This window comes from Pholis gunnellus, assembly GCF_910591455.1.
Source record: "Pholis gunnellus genome assembly, chromosome: 21".
NCBI classification, from domain to species: Eukaryota; Metazoa; Chordata; class Actinopteri; order Perciformes; family Pholidae; genus Pholis; species Pholis gunnellus.
Genome location: NC_136548.1, coordinates 14,922,597 through 14,943,213, shown reverse-complemented (window position 1 = coordinate 14,943,213; position 20,617 = coordinate 14,922,597). Strand labels below are relative to the sequence as shown.

Below are 20,617 nucleotides of genomic sequence, written 5' to 3'. Positions count from 1 at the left end.
AATTTATTTAAGAATAAATATAATGTATATAAAGAAAAAAAGAATTACAAAACAAGAATTCTGTCAAATGTAAACAATGCAAAGCAGACAAATATTTGAATTTCTTCTGTGGGAAAGATGGTTATTTCCAGTCCTTAGAAGTTATTTATACTGGCGGCAGAAATACAAATGAATCTCTGTGGTGGGAAAAAGCTGCAGAGCAGAGTTTGAAAAATGGTTGTATGAAGCAGCGAGGAGAATTACAGTGAAGGTGACCATGTTAGGAAACATCTCAGAGCTGCGTTTCATCTTCAGCCACATGAACCAAACATAACCCTGCGCTGATTAATGAGTCTTTCCCATTTTAAATAAACATCACATCACTCTGTCGATTTAGTTGCAAAAACTTTATTGTCCATCTGATGTTATCTTTGTCACTTTTTCACCCATAGTTCTAGAAAAGTGGGGGTCTTGCAGATTCAGGACCCATTCCTTTGATATCATACTGCGACTGGTGCCAGAGAACGGCTTCATCTACACATTCGGACTGTGGTCACATGACTGTTTGCAGCTTGGATATAGATGTGCAGTCCTCTTGACCGTAACAGTTTGGGTCAAGGGAATAGGGCGCCAGCAACCGATATATAACACTACAGATGGATATGATCCGGCTTTGTGTGTATGTAATGATCCATCATCAAGTATTCTACAGAAGGGTGCAGGCTGACCTAGACTAACATGCTTACTCTACAACCGCCTCATGCACCGCAAAGTGTGTTGTCTAGGAAACAGAGAATAGTGCATTAAATGTTCATATCGTCCCTTTTCAGTTTTCGTTATGTGTGCGCAAGTGTGTAAACCTTTTCATCCACATTCTAGTAAACAACATAGTGTTTTGCAACAAATTAAAAACACAGTAACAGAGAACATCAACAACTGGTGAGATACACATTAAAGTTATACAAAACCAAAACAACTAAAAGCTTCACAAACGAGGAGAAAAGGGCTCGTCAAGGTGATATTAATATGAGGATGAACAAGCTAACCACAGTGTGGCCTAAATCTCACGTTTAGGTTTTCAAATTATACGTAGGATGTTTTTCTCACAAAGGAAATGGCAAAATTTAAATAAAAAAAAATAACATTTAAACACATTTGAATGCAACAGGCAAACATGTTTGAACTGCATGTGAGCCTCCTCCTGCAGGAGACCCTGCTTCGGCATCTTTATTGCTTGGTTGTACTTGTTGGTTTCCAGTTGCAATACGCTAATACTGACATGCTAAGATGGAGCTGCAGAAGGAGATGATGGCGTGGCGTGGTGTGTGTGTGTGTGTGTTTGGAGAACCAGTTTAGGGTTCAAAGTTCATGTTTCATTCCAGTTTAGATGACAATTTAACTGTCTAGTACGCTCCCCTTCTAAGAGATATACGTCCTACATTCTGTGTGAAGAAGTCTTTTTTTGTTGTCTTCAGTCCATTTCTGTTCATTTTGGCCAGTATTTCTTGCCTCGTCCGCTGCCTTACAAGTCCGACCGCTTCTGTGTTCACATTCGGCAGAGGTTGTTTGAAAATCATGGCGGGAATGAGAGGAAAACATCAGCAGAGGTCAAAAGCTGCATGCGAAGTTGAGGAGGGATTCTCCCCGATCCGGAGAGAGAAGTCAGCAGGTTTTAGTTCGCTAAGGTAAGGTAGTCCGGTGTGAGCTGACTTTTAAATAGTGTACCAACACTTGTTCAACATACAGTTTATAAGAGAGAAGAAGAAGCACATTAGTAATAAATCAGATTGCCCATCACAGTAGCCCCTGACTGTTTTGGCTGGTAATAGAGGAGAGGAGAGGAGCAGCAGGTATTTTTCTGGAGATAGTGTCACGATACACAGCTCTCATTAGTTAGGAGTACATGTAATAAATAATAACGTAATAGTAGGCTAATAAAGCTCACAGACAAAAAACAACAACAAAGAAACTCCTGTGAGATAAAAGTGCACAGACAACAGACATGTGATGCCCCTCTGTTCCTCTTCCCTCCTCTTTCTATGAGTTTCAGTGACGGCATCGGCGACAGATGGAGTGTGTGTGTGTGTGTGTGTGTGTGGGGGGGGGCTTCCCTGCTCAGTGAGGATAGTATCCAGCGATGCAGCACGGTAAGGGTAGGGTAAGAAGAAGAAGACGAAGAAGAAGAAGAAGAGCTGACTCTGGACGGAGAAGTCTGTGTGTTTCAGGTGCGTTACACAATGAGTGGTCCGCGGCGGGGATGTTTAGGACTCTGGCCGTCCCTGTTCTCAGGCCCCTGCTCCTCCAGGTTGATGTTGCTGGTGGAGGTGTGGTGGGGGAGGGGCTCCAGAACAGGCCTGTAGCCCCCAAGGTACATCAGACCTGAAGAAGAGAAGGAGACGGAGAGAGAAGGAGAAGAGGGTTATGTTGCAAAACCTCAAACCTCTTGAGGACACGGTGGTATTTCCCCGGTGTAAATTAATGTCCCAACAGCAAGACACAGCTTCAAGACAGCAGAGTACTGTCTTACTCATTGTCTACTTATGTCTCTACTCATAGGGCAACTTCTATCTTCTCGCGCCTGGTTTTGAAAAGCGTGTTTCCATCCGCCTGTTTTCATGCGCATTTTCCATTTGTGCATTAAAAAACCTGAGTGGAAATGCTGGAAATTTGAAGAAAAAAAAAAAAGTTTAAAAAAAGTTTGCAGCTTGGACATTCTTGACTTGTTGATGATACTTTTCCTTAAACTGCACAATACTTGGCTCAAGTAATATTTTATATCGACCCAAGTTAATAAGACTTTTCACATGCCCACACCCAGCATTACACTGCAGTCCTCGTGGCCTGGAATATGGTTCACTTCGGTTAGAAGCAACTCAAAGCCTCGCCAACCAACAACATGGTCCTAGCTCACAGTGAATAACACTCAATATCTGCCGAGGACTGAAATTAGGTCTCGACCACGGAGAATATAAATATTAAGTGATATCAGCAATGAAAGCCACCTCACTTCAACTATGACTGTGCAAATTAAAAGTATGATAAATTATATTGCAAGTTAGATTCTGAGCTGTGATTGAGAAAAGATAAATGCTGTACATAAAGGGCAAGACTCCCCATCACATTTTTAAAGATATTTGATGACTGTACTTACTGTATTTGTCTGGGAATACAATCTTGAATAAAACTGAATCATGGCAAACAAGTAAACAACAAAGGAGGGTGATTCTTATGGTTCATGCAAACTACAATATATGGCCCTGATGTCTGATCTACCATCTAACCATAACTCCATACCTAGTCCTCAATGTGCACTGGGCACGACTCCTCATCTGTCCATCCGAAAGAAGGCGAAAGAAGGAAGAGAGGAGAAAGAAAGAGGAGAGAGGTCGGGAGGAAAATGTCCAGGAAAAGACAGTAGAAGATGTGAAGAATGACGAGGGGAAAAGGAGAGAAACAGAGAGATAACAGAACACTTTTACGACACAGAAAGAGAAAACATGTCACACCATCCACCATAAAAGACCAAAGAGGTGACGTTAGGCTCAAGGTGATGATGATAAATCAGGGTTTTAGTGGCTGAGAGCTACAAGAAGGATGCTGAGCTAAGCAGGCTAGTTTGAACCCAAAATTACTCAACATTTAAAAGAAATATATATAGTAAATCAAGAACAAAATTGACACCTTTAGCTCTCATCACAGTAACCAGCTGAGTGTTTCAAAGCAGGCAGGATGATAAGGAGAGGACGGGAGGGAAGATGGAGGGGTGTGAGAATGAGTTGCAGATGTTTGGCAAAGCGGCTCGGAACATGAACTTCAAACTCTGGGATGGACCAGACTCCTTTTCTCTCTATCTCACACTCAAACTCACACAAACAAAAAACACAGCATGCAGAAAGCGCTCGTCAGACACACGGTAAGATGCACTCAACACACACACACACACACACACACACACACACACACACACACACACACACACACAGAAAGACACACCAGGGCTTCAGCTAAAGGAGGGAGAGGAGGGAGAGAGTGCACAGCTAACCAGTACTGAAAAAAGCAATGAAGCACCAGAACAACACCAAAGTGTAGGGATGAAGAGAAGAAGGAAGGCTCCAGATCTTCATGCTGGGCAAAGATGCTACAAAACCTCCTCCGTGGTCACTAACTGCGACTAAATGATACATCTAATTAGTTTTTCTTGTTTCTTTCTAGCTTTAATGTGCATTAGCATGTTAGCATAGCAAGCTGATGTGTCAGAAATTCTTAAGTCTTCTGACTCACGCACCCTTTTTCTCATCTTCCTCACATTTCCTCCCCTCCTGCATCTCTCGTCACCCACCCCCCTTTACTCCCCTCACTCTCCTGCCCAGTCCTCAGCTCTCATCGGTCCATGTTCGAGGGGTTGCCACTCACCGGCGAATCGGCTGTCGGGAGCCTGCTCATTATCCAACCCCAAAGAGGGCGTGTCACAGAGGGCGACGCCCTGATTGTTATTGGCCAACTCTGGACACCTGCTCCGCCCACCTGCAAGCGAGGGCAAAAGTCAAACAAGAGCAGCCAGGCACAGCAGGGGTGGGGGAGTGGGACAGGCAGGGTGAGGGAGGGGGGGAGGGGGGCAGGGTGTCAGAGGTGGAGGGGTGAGCTTGGCCATGCTGGAACGGCATTAATAAAATAATAAATGATTTTACCACCATGTATCTGACTTAGACGTGAGATTTAAAGGACACCAAAATCAACTGATTCGCTCTGATCCACAGTGTCTTTAGAAGACTTGTGTGATATGTGTGTATGTATGTGCATTTTTCTATCCTGGTGGGGTCCATCACCTGACATATCACTCACGCCATGGGGACCAATTTTCTCGGTGGGGACCGACCCCTAGTCCCCACAGGCACGAGCATTGCAATCAATATAAAACAGCCTGCTGATATGCCCAGTGCAGTTTTTTTGAAGAAAATGTTTTACTACTTTGTGTGTGACCTAGTGGTCATAGAGAGAATTGCGGTGTGTGTCGATCTGACAAAGTGTGTGTGTGTGTGTCCACGGTTTCTTAGACACAAAGACTGCTGTATTTGTGTCTTTGTGCATGTTTTCCATTTGGTCTGAAGCTTCATGAATTCTAACAAATATATAATATTCCATATGATCACACTGAGCGAAATGTCAAACTGAAAGAATCAGACTCTTAAGAAGCAATCAACAATAATCCAACAATTGTGATATAATTCTTGCAAGGCTCATTTTGCGCAGTTGAATTAGACAGAATATACAAAATGGTAAGATTGTTTACAGAGAAGAAAAACAAACAAAGCTCAGCTCATCTTGCCCTCTAGTTTACCATCAATATAGCAGGAGAGATTTCTGTCTTTTCTTACTAAGAACTGGCAGTTCAGGGATTTTTTCCAGTTGTACATTAATCTATTTGTTAATTATTTATTTTGTACAAAAGGTGGCACAGCATACTGATACCCATTATTTACTACTTATAATATAGTATAATATAATATCGTACAAGATAATGTAGTACAATATAATATCATACATCATATCATATCATATTATATTATATAAACATAGATCATGATTCTATATGATCTACTGTTATTTTTGAATATTTGATATAATCAGATTTTTGTTTTAAAGCTGCCACTCTGTCTTCATATTCTCTCTTTAGCTCATCACTCATCACAGTGTTTGCTAATACTAAAGCACGACACACTGGAGTGAAAGATCTTCTAATTTTCAGTTCTATTTTCTCATTAATAAGGTAAACCGACACATGAGACAGAAATATTAACATGAACTGTCAGCATTAGCATGTTTCTGCCTTCTCCAGCATGGCCAGATAACAGATACTGACATGTTTGATTAAGTGCCTCATGCCTACAGCAAGCCTGTGTGTGTGTCTGTGTGTGCAGCATGTGTGTGTGCAGCATATGTGTGTGCACGCTAATGAGGAAGAGGATGACTGGATGATTGGCAGCTCAGCACAGAGACACAGACAGGGCACATACAGAAGCTGTCTGTCAGTGCTGGTGCAGATGCAAACATAACATCCTACAGCGCGTGTGCACATTCACAGTCTGTCAGGCAGCACAGGTCTGCTCGTCTCCTAAAGAACTGAAAGGTCATTCGGTAACTCACAGGTACACAGGTAGATTGTTTCAGTCTGGCCCCAGGTGTCACACACACACACACACACACACGCGCGCGCACACACACACACACACACCCACACACAAAATCCACAGAGAAACTAATTTACATATACAAGTTTTAAACTGTTGTTTAATGAAGGTGACCATGTTGTTTTTGCTTCAAGCCTTTCTGGTCATTGACTCACACTCTCTGTACACCACAACACTTTCACTCCATCACTCATTCTTTCTTACACATACACACACAGACACACACAGACACACACACACACAGATGGAGCATGAAGAAGCTTTCCCTTCATGATGCAGCAGCAAAAAAATAGTGCTGAGCTTTTTAGAACATAAACATCTAAATGATATACCTCATACACATACATTAAATCTACAAGCACACACACACACATGTGTACCCACAGATATTCATATAGCGGTGCAAATCATGCAAATGCAAGCCCGTAGCCTGGTGTGCAGCAGAACCTCATCTAAACAACACAGGATGCCTCTGTACGTGCTCATTTCCTGTTGTGAATGAAAGGATGCTCGGATTGATTGGAATATGTTGATATTTGTGGCTAATTGCTTGACTACCGGTCATTAAATTCAGCGATAAGGAAACAGTGATTGTAAAATATGGGAAGAATATAAATAAATGTCACTCAAATAGACTTTTCACTGTCTGATCTGTCATCCGTGTAACAAGTCAGGGATGGATGCTCTGAAGGATGTAGGGTTGATATCAGTTTGGTCTCTTTCATTACGTTTGTTAGCATTTTGCGCATTATTAGCTGGCTTGCTAACGTTAGCCCACATTCAGGAATCACCTGGTGGGGCCACAGAGGACAAAATAAACTTGCTTATCTGCCAGATTTGGAGGAACTCTTGAACTGAAACGGGTCTTGTTGTTGTAACATATTCGGTCCAGAAATACAGAGAATCCAGACCCTGAATTGGTACATAAACTGAGACAGTAAATGTTCCCGTTTATCCTTTAACAAAATAAAGACATGGACTGTTTTCTGTAGTGGGACTTGCTCAGGCAGAATCTTTGGGCTGCTGGTGTCTTAAAGGAGCCTGTGAGGTAATAGAGGAAAGTCCCTTTCTCAAGTAAAGCAGGATAATTTTTAGATGAACACAGATGAAGACTAAAGTGAGCCAATCAGTGACAACCGGTATTTCAAATTGGGTCAGTCTTAGGAGCTCAGCCTTCACTGTGAAGTAGACTGAAGTTCTAGTGCACACATACTGTATGAGAAGCCATTCACTCCAGTTCAGATAGTGCATGTTGTGGTGGTTTCAGCCAACATCACGTGCATTTTGAAAGGGACTGCCCCATCTAGAGGACAATATCTGACATAGAATGTCTTTATTTGAAAGGGTTGTCATTACTCAGCCATGATTCGAAAAAGTTTACGGACAGCAACAATATCGACCACTCGGTCCATAACGTATAATGTTTGTATGAAAAGGTGTATTTCTTTTTCAGATGGGCTGAGAGCAACAAAATGCAAAGGGAGGTGAGAGATCAGGGATGAAAGGTGAGGGATGGTCCACATAGTTACCTTTCCCATTAGACGGGGAGGAGCAGTCCTCTTCAGTGACATCGTTTCCCTGGAGAACACAGGAAAGAAGCTTTTTAAGACTTATTAATAAATTAGATAAATACATAAAATGAGTGTATTACTCACCTCTGAGTCCTGCTCCTCTACTGCCACTGAGTAGTTTTGTTCCTTTGGCTCCTGGGAAAACTCCTGAATGAAAGAAACGATACAAAAGGAGACAGTCCAACGTGTTTATAAAACATTTCTGGATCTCACAGCCAATTTTCTCCTCCATCCTCCAGATTCCTCACCCCGTCCTGCTGCGACGGTCCTCGGCTCTCCATGGGGGCATCCTGGTTCTCCTCGCCCTCAGCATCTCCCCCCTCGTCCCCCCCGGGTTCGCCTTCGGCCCCGGCCAGGTAGGACCCTGACATGGAGGACATGGTGTCAGTGCTGATGTGGGAGTGCTGCGAGTGGGACGAGGCCATGGACATCACTGACTGGACCAGGCTGCTGTTCACTGGGTCTGACAGACAGACGGAGACACACATCACGGTTGGGCTCCGGGTCAGACGATTTTTTTATTGTCTGTTTGTCGCGGGTGAGATTTCCACCATTTGTAAAAGAAAGTTGTCCCTACTCTCACAGAAGTACCAACAGCAGAACAGCAGATTATTGCCCTTTCTGAATAGTGGGCAAAGAAGAAATGTTTTCCGTTTTCATCCATTGTCTCGTCACATTGAAGGAATAGTTCGACATTTCGGGAAATACGCTTATTCACTTTCTTTCAGGGAATTAGATGAACAGATCGATAACACTCCTGTGTCTGTGCACATTGCAGTGTGTACGGAGCTAGAGCCTGGAGGTTGATTAGCGTTGCTTAGCATAAAGCTAAGCTGACACTAAAGTGTACGTCTACCAGCGCCTCTAAAGCTCATTAACTAACATGCTGTATCCTGTTTGTTTGAAAGGTGTAAGATTTAGCTCTAAGTATCGCATCTTCTTTTAACTAAATGTATTCCAGACCTCAGTGAGGAGCACGAGGAGTAGCTCTGTAGGTGAGAATAAACATGTTTGAAGTGATCATTTCATAGAGCCTTTCATTCCAGCTGGAACAACAGTCCTCTCTTCCTGTTTTGGGCCGAATAGCCATCCAGCAGAATTCCCATAAAATCAGATGCAGTTCCATGATTATAAAACGCTGAGGTGGTTTAAGCTTATGGTTTATTTATGTTAAAACGTTCCATGCAGCAGAGGGAGTTTTTTTAACCTCTCCTGGTCGCATCATGAAGGCAAAAATATTTTTTATAAACTAATTTGATGTGAACTTAAAAAACAATGAAAACATATTTTGTCTTTAGGAAACGAAAGTGATTTAAGTAAGTCATTTTTGTGTTCGTCAGTTAAGGTTCGGTTCTGTGTGCGGGGGCTTGCATTGCAGTCTCTGTGAGGACCAATTTCAGTTTCAAAACCATTTTAGTGATGACATTTTGGCCAGTTCCCACTGCTTCAAAGGGCTGTTTGAAGGTGATGACTTGGTTAGAGTTAGGTTTAAGGGTAGGTATAGAAAGACAAACGTGTGTGTACCTTCAGGGGAGGTGATGGTGGAGGAGAGAGGGGTTCCCGTGCAGGACGACTGGTCGATTGCTCCAGACGAGGACAGAGTCAGGTTCTCGCTGTCTGGAGTCACTCCACTCTGTAAAACAACACAGAGGTAAGAGAAGAGCTCACAACACTACAGGTTACCCTAAACACACTAACAAATGTGTACACATCCACAGTCTAGAAGTCACAATAATGTATTTTCTCTTTGCCTCCGTACACACACACACACACACACACACACACACACACACACACACACACACACACACACACACACACACACACACACACACACACACACACACACACACACACACACACACACACACACACACACACACACACACACACACACACACACACACACCTCCTGCTGGTCCACGGCGAGTTTGTGGCGGCAGGCCTCCGATTCACTGCAAGACTTCTCATCCTCCTCCTCGGGAAGCACAGAGGAATTCTGGGAGAGTGACCTAAGATAAACAACACAATGGATGAGCTTCAGACAAAAATAACAGTGAGTGGGTTTGATGTACCTTTACTGTGAAAACACAGACAAGAACAATTTTAAAAAAAATGTATCCTAGTAGGATGTGGATATGATTTAAAAAAAAACAATCTTCAGCTTTGAAATATTCTGGGTATTTTTTGCTAAAAACAAATAAACACAAAAGAATATATTCAGAAGATTTCACGATAATGTCCCCAAGACATCTACTATCCCAAGCAAATAAAAAAACTAAACATTAACTGTCACTAACACTCACTTCGAACCACTCTTCTTGAGTTTGAGTCCCTGACTGGAGTTGGAGTGGTCTAGAGGGGAGAGGGAGCGGGCCGGTGCCGGGTGAGGCTCACTGCTGTACGGGGGCAGCACTCCGGAGACGTGGCTGGGACCGGAGTTGAGAGGAGGATTCACCGAGGAGGTGTTGAGGGGGCCGTTCAAGGCCTCCAGGAGAGACACCACCTCGTATCCTGGAGGGATGTGCTCCGACGCCTGCAAACGAGGAGATAAAACACTGGTGAGTTTACTGGGAATGATCATTATGTCATATTTAATCTGTTTTTCTGGGTCAGCTCTGTCTCACCGAGTGCTCCTCCGAGTCAGAGGTCTGGGAAGTGATGACGGGGTTAAAGCTGGTAGGCGACAGAGGACTGAGCTTCTTCCTCATGGCTCGGATCTGCAGCAGAGCTCTGAATGCTTAAAGAATAAACAAGATGACAATATAAATTTATTTAAATAATTTGTATATCTAATAAGAATTTCAATGACATTTACACGGCTGCATCTTGAGGCCACGATTAATATATAAAAGGCCAATGAGCCTAAAGTGCTGTAAAATAAGATCCAATCCCGCACTGTTTTGAAATAAATGAAGTGCAAAAGAAAGTGTTTCTTGCTGCTCAATGTTTCTGCTGAACAATGGCCAAGAGAGGAAGTACGAGCATGTATTCATCCTGGGCATATGTGAGAAAATATTTTTTAAAAGCCTGATCTTATCAGCTCAACAAAAAAAAAATGTAATGAGTCATGAACTGGAGTAGCTGCTACGAGCCACAAAAACTCAAGAACAATAAGCAGGAGACAACTGCCTGTGTCGTGTTGTTGAACAGAGAGCTCTGCTAAGGTAACCTTTAGTTTGCGTGATTCTCTTTTTCTACTCCGTCTCTCTCACTCACTGTTTCTGTCTGCTTCAGTCTGTTAACTTGCTTTTCCCAGATGTTACAGTTCAGTTTAGTAGTTTTTCTCTGCTGCAGTGGTCAGTCAGCGGTGATGAATCAGTTGCAGTTGCTATTGTTTAAATTTCCCTTTTTTCTTTTTTTTTTTCCTTCTGTACAGGAACGGCTATAAATAGATATTGCATGAGAACAAACCAAACATCAATAGGCCCCTTAAATAAAGGAAACAAAAACAAATGCAATTGTTTGCATCTGAAAATTGTCCTCTGGGTATAAAAGACATAGACTTTCTTGTCCAGGAGTCAAACAAGCTGTAACCATGATTCCTGTGTAGCAACAATCTTAAAAAGTCTGCAGATTTAAACAATCCTTTTTTAATGATACACACCTGAGTCTCTCATTTGATTCCTCTGTACCAATTTTGGCTCCAAATATTTCACTTTTTTATTATAGTCAATTTTACATTTTAAAAGGGAGCATTAACGGTGTTAGAAAACACCTTTAATCCATTTAAACAATCTATTTCCAGCACTGGAAAAGTGGTTTCCAGAACTCTAATTTTGGAAATCATTTCTTCATCGTAGGTGGGAACTCACGCAGTCTGCAGATGGGGCAGCAGTTGGCCTGGTAGCGCAGAGTGTCTGCGCAGGCGTTGCAGAGACACAGGTGTCGGCACGGCAGGATGAGTGTGTCTCGCACATCCGACAAACACACCACACACTCGGCACTGTTGTCACTGATCTCGTCATCTGCAACCTGGAGATAAAAAAAACATTTGAATGTTAGGAGGAGAGAGAATTTATAAGCCAATCAGTCGAGCTACAGACAGACAGTTACGCTGATTTATTTTACTACACTGCCGTGACACTTCTGACTCACTCAAAGAGGATCAGACGGAAAAATAAACTCAGATATTTACCTTTGATTCCTGGCTGTTGTATTTGTTCTCTATCCCGTAGATCTCCTGCAGTAGATAACTCACTCCATCCACCTGGGAAAAGGAACGTAGTAAAGAATGACGGCTGCAGGTCTCGTGGGTTCAGGCGTAATGTTCAAGAGGGAAATAAAACTTTGTGTATCTTTGTCTTTCAAAAACATTAAAAAAATGTTTCATGAAAGGAGGAAAGAAGAGAGAGAAAAAACAGGTGTATTCACCACTTGTTTCTGCTTCAGAGGCTTCACACAGTAGCTCCCGTCCATGTGCTGCAGAAGAAAGCAACAGTTGTTTATTACTTTGTCTGAATAATTCAAAAATGTGTTCAGCAAGCCCTTCATTTGTTTTTCTTTTGAGTTGTTTACATTTGACCGACACTTATTTGAGGTTAGAGAGCAGTTTTGCCTCTACAGCAGCATCTTTAAGAACCCAACAACACGCCGGCGGGTTTTTAAGTTTTGTCTGAGGGAGTCCTCTAGACGTTATGTAATGACCTGTAATATTTTGATTTGAGCTCAGATATTCTCTGGTTCTGGTTATCATGATATCATTATCCAAAACGATAAAAAGTGACAACATTTTCAGAGGTATATCAAATGAATGTTGAACATTTCTTCTTGTGTTTCTGTCACAGTCCAATTGATGTCAATTGTTTCTCCGTGATTCAATTTACAATAATTTTTTTGGCAAGAAAAGTGACCAATTATCAAAATAGCTACTGAAAGATTTCGGCTATGTCTGTAGAACGACAACTTCCTTCAAACATATTGTGCTTGCTGCAAAGAGTCTTTCTTACCTTTTCAAATGTAGCCAGCAGTATGTGAGAGTGGCCCAAATGTTCTGTAAAGATAAAACACAGCGGGCACGTCGTTGCTTAAAATTCAGCGGCTCTACTTTCACATGAGACCATCAGTGTGATAAACAGTAACTCACCATCCCCCTCGTCTACCACAGCCTGCACCACCATGGGGAAAACCTCTTTGTCCACGTCGAACAGCAGCTGAGGAGAGAAAGTACATTTCTATCTGCCCTTGTGTTAAAAATAAAATTGGTTTCCCAGCACAGCCGCAGAGTGTTTCAGTATTCAGCAGACCGGCACGAGCTGCTTACCTCCTCGTCAGCCCACTCGCTGAGGTTGACGGTGTGTGAGGGCAGACAGAACTGCTGGCCCACTCCCCTCTTGAAGTGCACCGTCTCCGACTGCAGAGAGCTGTCCTGGGGCAGGTAACTGCAGGAAACGATACACAGATACAGTCAATCAACGCACAAAATACATCAAATCAGTCAGCTTATCTGTATCAGGAAGTCGCTGCTGCAGATTGACATGTGGATGATTCATTTTGTTGGTTACAAATGCAACACATAATAGGCTGCAATTTCTGGTTAAATGTGGGAGTTACAAGTGTTGAATGCATTTTCTTTACGTATTTAAAGGTGTTATGTGAAGCGGAGGATAGTCATCGTCTGCTTGCATGTCTGAACAGAAAATCACAGACAGATCTTTATGCAACATATGCAAACGCTGATGTATAATGGAAGATATGTACAAGATATGTAAGACCATGTTGGCATAACTTATGAGTGTCTGCATGGATATTTATAGCAGTGCTTTTCTCTTCTATACTAGCCTGTATTTCTATTTTTTAAATGATGACTAAAGGCAGCAGATGTCCCTCTTTTGATGTTTACTAGAGATGCAATGACTGCGTACGATACTGATTCTGACACCTCAACTTTGGCTAGGTCTGGAAAGCTCACTTCTGTCTACCCCAGATTCTTTATTGATTTTTTCAAACTTGTAGTCGTCAACCCCAATCGACACTGGAACAATTGATCACACTTTTGAGGAAACCGTGTGGAAGTTAGTACCTTACAAGGAGGTGCTTAAGGATGCACCTGCTGTCGACAAGTTATTTGTGCAAAAACATTTGAAGATAATATGGCAAAATAGATGACACATTTTCAACATTGGAGTGGAAGTAATTTATGCTTTTCTAGAGTGATTGCAGACAGTTTAGTGTTTAGCAATAAAGCTGCAAATTTAGCAAATATGTTAAATACATCCAGTGTTATCTGTTCACCATGTTTCCACTTACACTGGCACTCCATTGTGAAACTCCTCTATGGCCTGGTAGTAGATGGTTATGGCCACCTGCGTGTCAGCGTCGAAGGTGAACTCCACGTTGTAGCAGGCCCGGTTCTTCCCCTCCGCCTCGTCACCCGGCAGCTTCAGGTCCTCGCTGCACCTACGAGTCGAGAACAGAAATCTCAGCGGGATCAAAAGCTATTTCCTTTTGAGTAAATGAGTGAGAGTCATGAGGAGTGTGCATTTATAAAACAGGCGTGAAATCGAATTATAGAGAGTGCTTTAAGCCTCAATAATCACACAGAAATGATCTGCAAATGGGAGATTTATTTATTGTTTGAAGCCATGTAATGAACATATCAATAATGTTCATTACATGGCTTCATGTTTTTTTGATCACTTCTCATATTTGTTATAGCATATTTTTTGTGTACGTGTGTGTTTGTGCTGTTTTGATGCATAAGGGACATTTTGTGCTTTTATTTTTGCCTTGAATTTTGTAATTGGATGTTATGTTGAGATGCTTAATTGTGTTTCTTTCATGGGTTCGCCTAAAGAAAGTAAAAATATAAATTACAAGCAAACACATGAATTATATGACACAACTCCTAAATTAGCCGTTGTGGCTTGTTGTCTGAAAATAGCTCAGTGCACATAAAGTGCAACAGTGGTGTGATGAGGGGTTTGTGTATGTTACGGTGGATAGAGGTGCGTACCGTACGAGCCGCAGCGTGTCCTTACGGATGTTTATAAGGCTTCGTAACGTCTTCACTGGTTCCTGAGGTGGAGGGGCTGCGTACGGGAACTGAAAACAAAAAGAAAACAAACTCTAGATGTAAAATACATGCTATGAGACTGAAGAGTAGTAGCGTTCATCTTCCCTCAAACCGCCCCGACATTCTTCCCTTAACCACAGGGAATTCAGGGTTACACAATGACCACGGCTGCTCCTGGTTTAACCTTAACACAAGTGTTTCGGTTGGTCAGCACCAGTGGGATCCGTGCTGACAAGTGCTGAGCCGGAGCAAAAAAATCTGCTCAGATTGTGTCTTTCCAGAGACGAGGCTGACACCTCAGACAGCGTTTAGGCACATTTCTGCACACGCAGGCACCACGGGGGTGTAAAACAGTCCAGGGTCAAGCAGTCGTTATTCCAAAGACCAGATGAAGTGAAGATTACCGTATCAGGTAACAGGTAAGGAAGTGAAAATACCCTCTTTTCACTATTTTCTCTTGTGACCAACCTAATCTTTAGCGTTACGTCGCCACATCACCTTCAAATTTGACCCAATATGCGGTTCACTTCTCAGCACAGTGTTTGAAGCCTGAAGTTGCCGACTGAGCGTAAGAGGAGAGCCGAGGTGGTTTGAGGATCACTGGGGGAGAAACATGCAGGATGTGGTCAGATACCTCCACACTACAAGCCCTCATCTGTCCGTGTGTGTCCGTGTGTGTGTGTGCGTGCTTGTGTGGCTGTGAATGGCACCATATTCAGTGCTGTTACACATCTGGGCTCAGCGGGAGTCACGCCTGTAAACTACACAAACAGACACACACGGAGTAACAGATGCTGAAAAGGACCATTCATTAGGAAACTCACAGGAAACACTGAGGGTCTCATAACGCTTCATAATGCTCAGACGAAATTAAAAACGCTTACACGGCTTTCCTTTTCAAATACAAGTGAGTAGTTTTCTGAGAAACATACATATAAAATATAGAAATTAAAAAACATATTTTCCAGTTTCTTTCATTTTTAATTACTTTTTTCTGATTGCTTGATTTGAATGCTAATGTTAGATACAAACGTCTTTATAAAAGAGTGAAGGTTAAGTTAAATTTGCCCAGTAATACTTGAACATGTCACTCTTTGTGTGGCTCACTTGGAGTTGAATTAACTGTAAAAGTAGTAGCCTTTTGTGGCAGTAAAGGACGCGATGCATCTCATGCCTGGGGATATTTCTGTCTTCCCATTGGCTCACACACCTGGAGTCCCCAGATGTGAGTTGGTTATTGCAATTCATCCTGAGAGGAAGATGAATGTCTGTACCAAATTCCATGGTATTCAATCAAAATGTCAACCTCGTCATGGTGCTATATGCAAAGTCAGGGGATCACCAAAGTTAGGAGGTTTCATCCTCTGGGGACCATGAATGTCAGTGCAAACTTCCACAGCATTCCAACCAGTAGCTGTTTAGATATTTCAGTCCGGACCAAAGTGGTGGACGACCGCTTGCATGGCTGAAAATCCATTTTGTGAATCCAGGTGCTTCATGCAGCAGTTTCTGAAAACCCCTAAATATAGCCCCGGCCATTATCATATTTGTAGAGCGCTGCAGGAGACCGAGAACACAATAACTGCGGTTGGTTTTATGATTCCACGGCATCATCTGCTTAGAAACCACCAAACATTATATAACGCTGGTAAAGCTCCAGACAGACACACACACACACACAAAAAATCACCAGCTGCATCCTGTGCCCACAGGAGGATTATAAACACCCACAGAATCGGGAGAAAAACTGCACTCCTAATTTTAGCCCCGGTCTAGCCTGAAACAACAGTGCTACTGAGATTAGCACACACAGTGAGGGAGAGTCTCCTCATATCAGCTTCTCTAAGTCAAAAATGTTAACTCAAATCCTCTCTTTCCTCTCTTTCTTTGACCCGCAGCTTTCATAAGTCACCTTCAGGTTCATGATTAGGTTGAACGAAACCCTCCGGAGGAACCGCCGCTCATCAGCCTCTCTGCACGAGGGAGCCAGCAGGCTGTCGGTTCACTTTTTTTTAATTAGTTTGACAGGATGAGACGCTGAAATAAATGTCAATCGGTGACGGTCTGAAAGCCTGTTAAATGCCACTGCAGGAGTCACGGCTGCTGAAAGTGACGAAGAGACAGCAACACCCAATGACTCGATTGATGCAAAATTACTTTTAAATTCAAGTCATCTGTCAAAAACCAAAACACAATAAAATGCTGTTTTGTTCTTCTCAAATGTGAGGATTTGCTGTTTTTCTCCGATTTATATAATTGTTAATTGAATATCTTTGGTTTTGGAATGCTGGCCGGAATATTTTTCACTGTTTTCTGACACCTACCGCCACAGGTCTGGTCCCCAGGAAGTTAAGGTCTGTGTTTTCCCCAAACAGGTAACCCTCCGGATGGGTGGAGTCAAACTTCTCTCCTCCCATGATGAAATGGCTGGCGAAGTAACTGCCTGCACGCAGAGAACGATTCATCTGTTAAAACACACGTCACTCAAAAAAAGGACATCACATAATCTGAAAAACATATTCATGACATCGCAGCATTTCAATCTCGTAAATATTTACAGGTTACAAACAAGTCTGCTATTCAAAGAGTGAAGCAAAAACGAACGGCACGGTCTGATTATCAGGCTCCATTTTCATGGGAAAGTTGAATAAATAGATGCTGTTGTTAGAAGAAAATAAGATTTTAGGGTCCAATAACAGACAATAATACTGTTAAAAAGTGAGCTTTTTAGCCGTTATCATCCTTTCAGTTGCAAATTCTACCGATGTGACCCTTCACTGGCATGAAACATTAACATTTCTCTTAAATATTTGAATTATTTGTCTGGCACCGTTATCCACGGGCAGACAAATCCTCAAATCATCGAGTGCAAGTGGCCGGTGAAACTACAAATGACTGATTTGAAGAAGACAACCGAAGCCCTGAAGAGTTTCTATGACGGCCTTCTGACTGACGTTGGGTTGTTTTTAGGTTCTACAACAGTTTGTCCACCTGTTTACCAAGACTGTGGGTCAGAGACAACAAAACTTAAATAGACGGTGTGCCTTTTTAATCACAGGGGGTGAGCTGATATCATAAGACCGTAATGGTGGTTGGGAGTCTTTAAATACATGCTGGACAGGTTGTGTATCTGCTGGAAAGGACACCTAGTCTGATACCTCTCCCTCTTATTAACGGAAGGGTTTGGATGCTCTGAAATCAAAGCCATTCACACTGGAGAAAAATAGATCATGAACTATAAAAAGCCACAATGATGACGCTCTCCCTCCCTCACTCTCTCTATCACCTAATTATTATTTACAGCAGGTGTGAGAGGCTGAGGCTTTGTCACCAGATCCCAGAAACAGGAACTGTGGCGGACAGATCGGTTTCACCAGCAGCCATCGTCACCTCCTTTCTTCCCTTCCCACCACCACCACCAGGACCGTTATGTCACAAATTCATCTAAATTATGTTTAGAGGGGCGCTAATGGCTGCCACAATTCAACAGGTATTTTTTAAATGCCTTCCATCCTTTCTTCAGCACATAACATCGCCATAGATCTAAGATATTGTTCTGATATCAGAAAATAGCCGAACACGACACATCTGACTTCGATAAAACTCAGATTTGGTTTCAGGTCTCATTTAGTGAGAGATTTTCATCTACTTCATGTCTTGGCTTTCGATAGAATTGAAAAAGCAATGACGTTATTTTTTTCACAATACGATTTTGTGACGGGGATATTGGATTACAACGCCTGGTGGGGAGATAAACACGCTGATGCAATTTATAAAATGTCACACAGGGGAACAATAAGAAGAAGTCAGCGTGGAGGTTTTTGATTTGGGTCAACTGGGTTTACGAGCGTGAGGTTCGGCAGCTTGTTTTGATTCATGTGCCAATACCTGAAATGTATTATCAACATGAACCTTTAAAGCATTTCTAAAAAATAAGGAAAACCTCTCGTATGCATCAGTGTTTACGAGGTTTTTAAGTAAACAGTGGTACAAGAACAACCTTAATAATACACTGTATAGATTTGGCAAAATTATAATTATAAGTAAACAGCAATTTCCACTTTCTTTCTGGTTCCAAATGTGAATTTCGGCTTTTTTTCTATCACAATTGTGTATATTTGCATTTAAATTAGTACTGAATTAGCTGCCAAGTATTCGATTGGCACAGCAAAACAATTGGTAAATTATTTAATTAATTACCAAAGCACTAATGCCAAATATTATCTAATTCCATCTTCTTAAGTGTGAAGATGTTTTACTTTTTTCTCTGTTTATCATCATAATAAATTCAACATTTTGGGCTTTGTGCCTCTTCTGGAGCTCTTTGAAGACGTCAACATCTGCTCTGGGAAACTGAATGACATTTTTCACTAATCTCACATTTTCTAAAATTAAACAAATCTACAAACTAAAGGAAAATGAAAATAATATTAGTTGCAGTCCTATTATCAACAAAAACTAAACTAGTTTCCACTCAACACACTGAATATTTCTCCACCGCTAATGCTTATGTTGGTCTTTTAATGTCCATCCCCTTCGGCTCCATCATTACTTATTTATTTTACAGATGCATCAACACACGCTCCCTGCTAGACGCTCACAGAGCCAATCCCAGTTATGTATCCGACACTCTGCAAATAGATGAAAATTAAAAGATTAACTTCTGAAAGATAAATAAATAAGTAGATATGTCCCTCTGTTGTTGTCAATTTCTCTCCATGGACAATTCACCACTGCTGCAGTGCCATAAATACATTAGAATACATGATCAAATAGTACATAAAGATGGAGTAAATGTACAATGTAAAGCTGTTTAAGGAAGGCTGCACAGAGAAACCATGCATTGGTCTCTCCACAGGTAGCTCCTCCAGGTTAGAGGCTCACATGAAGGCCCGCAGCTGTAAGAAGGTGATGGTTTTCATGGTGAGGTCTACTTTACATGCCTTTAAAGCACAAAATAAATCATCTGCATTAAAGTTTAAAAGCATTTCACAGTTAGTCTGTTCTTACCAGATTTGGGTGGGTAACGGTACACCGAACTGGACGGAATGTCCAGTTCTTCCACGCCTATGTTTTGTCTGCTTGTTAAAGCTCCCATTTCCAGTCACATAAAGACCACGCGGATTAACGGGCATAACACTTTCAGGTTCGCTCTTTTTATTCCCTATCATTTAATCCAGTCCTCGCTGCCCTGGACGGTCCAATTCCACCGTGAATGTGACCGTCCTGGTGGATTAGTGGTTTGTTCTCCGGCTGCTTATCCCCCCTTCTCCTCCTCCTCCTCCTCCGTGGTCAACAGCTCGTTCGTTGGAGTCACTTTAACAGCGGAGGGGCGCTCTCATGGTGGGCGCAGTCAGCACAATCTGAGCGAAAAATCCTCCGAGTGTGTGTGTGTGGCTCAAAACAGCCGTGTACCCGTCGACACCTCCCGGTCCGTTGGATGTCGGTCACACATCTCCGGTGGTTGTTGGATCCTGTCAAAGGCGCCCCATGACGTCACAAATCCGGGCCTTTTTTTTTTGCGCAGTCTCTCTCCCTCTCTCTCTCTCTCCCTCTGACTGCAGTGCAGAGAGGACGGCTCTGTGGAATACACGGAGCATAAACTACATTACCCAATGGACTGTTATGAATCTATACACTTCACTCTCCTGTTAGCTAACACGGAGCTAACGTTAGCTGGCAACCACTAACAGTCACATCCCCTTATCTTTTCATTATATGGACATGGGTGGAAATGGGGATTTTTACCCCAACAACAGTAAAGACTGTCGCCAAAAGTCACAAAACTCAAACAGAATTGTACAACTACCCAGGATTCACAGTAACAATACCAGCCGTTGATTAACTAGAAAAACCAACCGTTG

General features: G+C 42.3%; 1 protein-coding gene across 6 annotated transcripts; it reads right to left on the bottom strand.

The window, feature by feature from the left end:
- Window positions 1-261: 261 nt before the first annotated feature.
- Window positions 262-20,159, bottom strand: rnf157 (ring finger protein 157). Of its 6 annotated transcripts, XM_079182795.1 has the most exons (20): window positions 19,764-20,159; window positions 17,078-17,196; window positions 14,694-14,782; window positions 13,988-14,137; window positions 13,002-13,119; window positions 12,825-12,891; window positions 12,688-12,731; window positions 12,113-12,160; window positions 11,877-11,948; window positions 11,554-11,713; window positions 10,366-10,478; window positions 10,045-10,274; window positions 9,648-9,750; window positions 9,263-9,371; window positions 7,987-8,201; window positions 7,823-7,885; window positions 7,697-7,766; window positions 4,393-4,503; window positions 3,274-3,308; window positions 2,226-2,358 (listed from the first exon to the last, which is right to left on the bottom strand). In XM_079182795.1, exons 1-19 carry the CDS (start codon window positions 19,849-19,851, stop codon window positions 3,274-3,276), a joined length of 2,004 nt encoding a protein of 667 aa, XP_079038921.1. In that variant the 5' UTR covers window positions 19,852-20,159; the 3' UTR covers window positions 2,226-2,358. The 6 variants fall into 6 exon arrangements, with proteins under 6 accessions (XP_079038918.1, XP_079038919.1, XP_079038920.1 ...); XM_079182792.1 differs by lacking the exon at window positions 3,274-3,308 and having other exon boundaries at window positions 262-2,358; XM_079182793.1 differs by lacking the exon at window positions 3,274-3,308 and having other exon boundaries at window positions 262-2,358; window positions 7,697-7,745.
- Window positions 20,160-20,617: the final 458 nt, after the last annotated feature.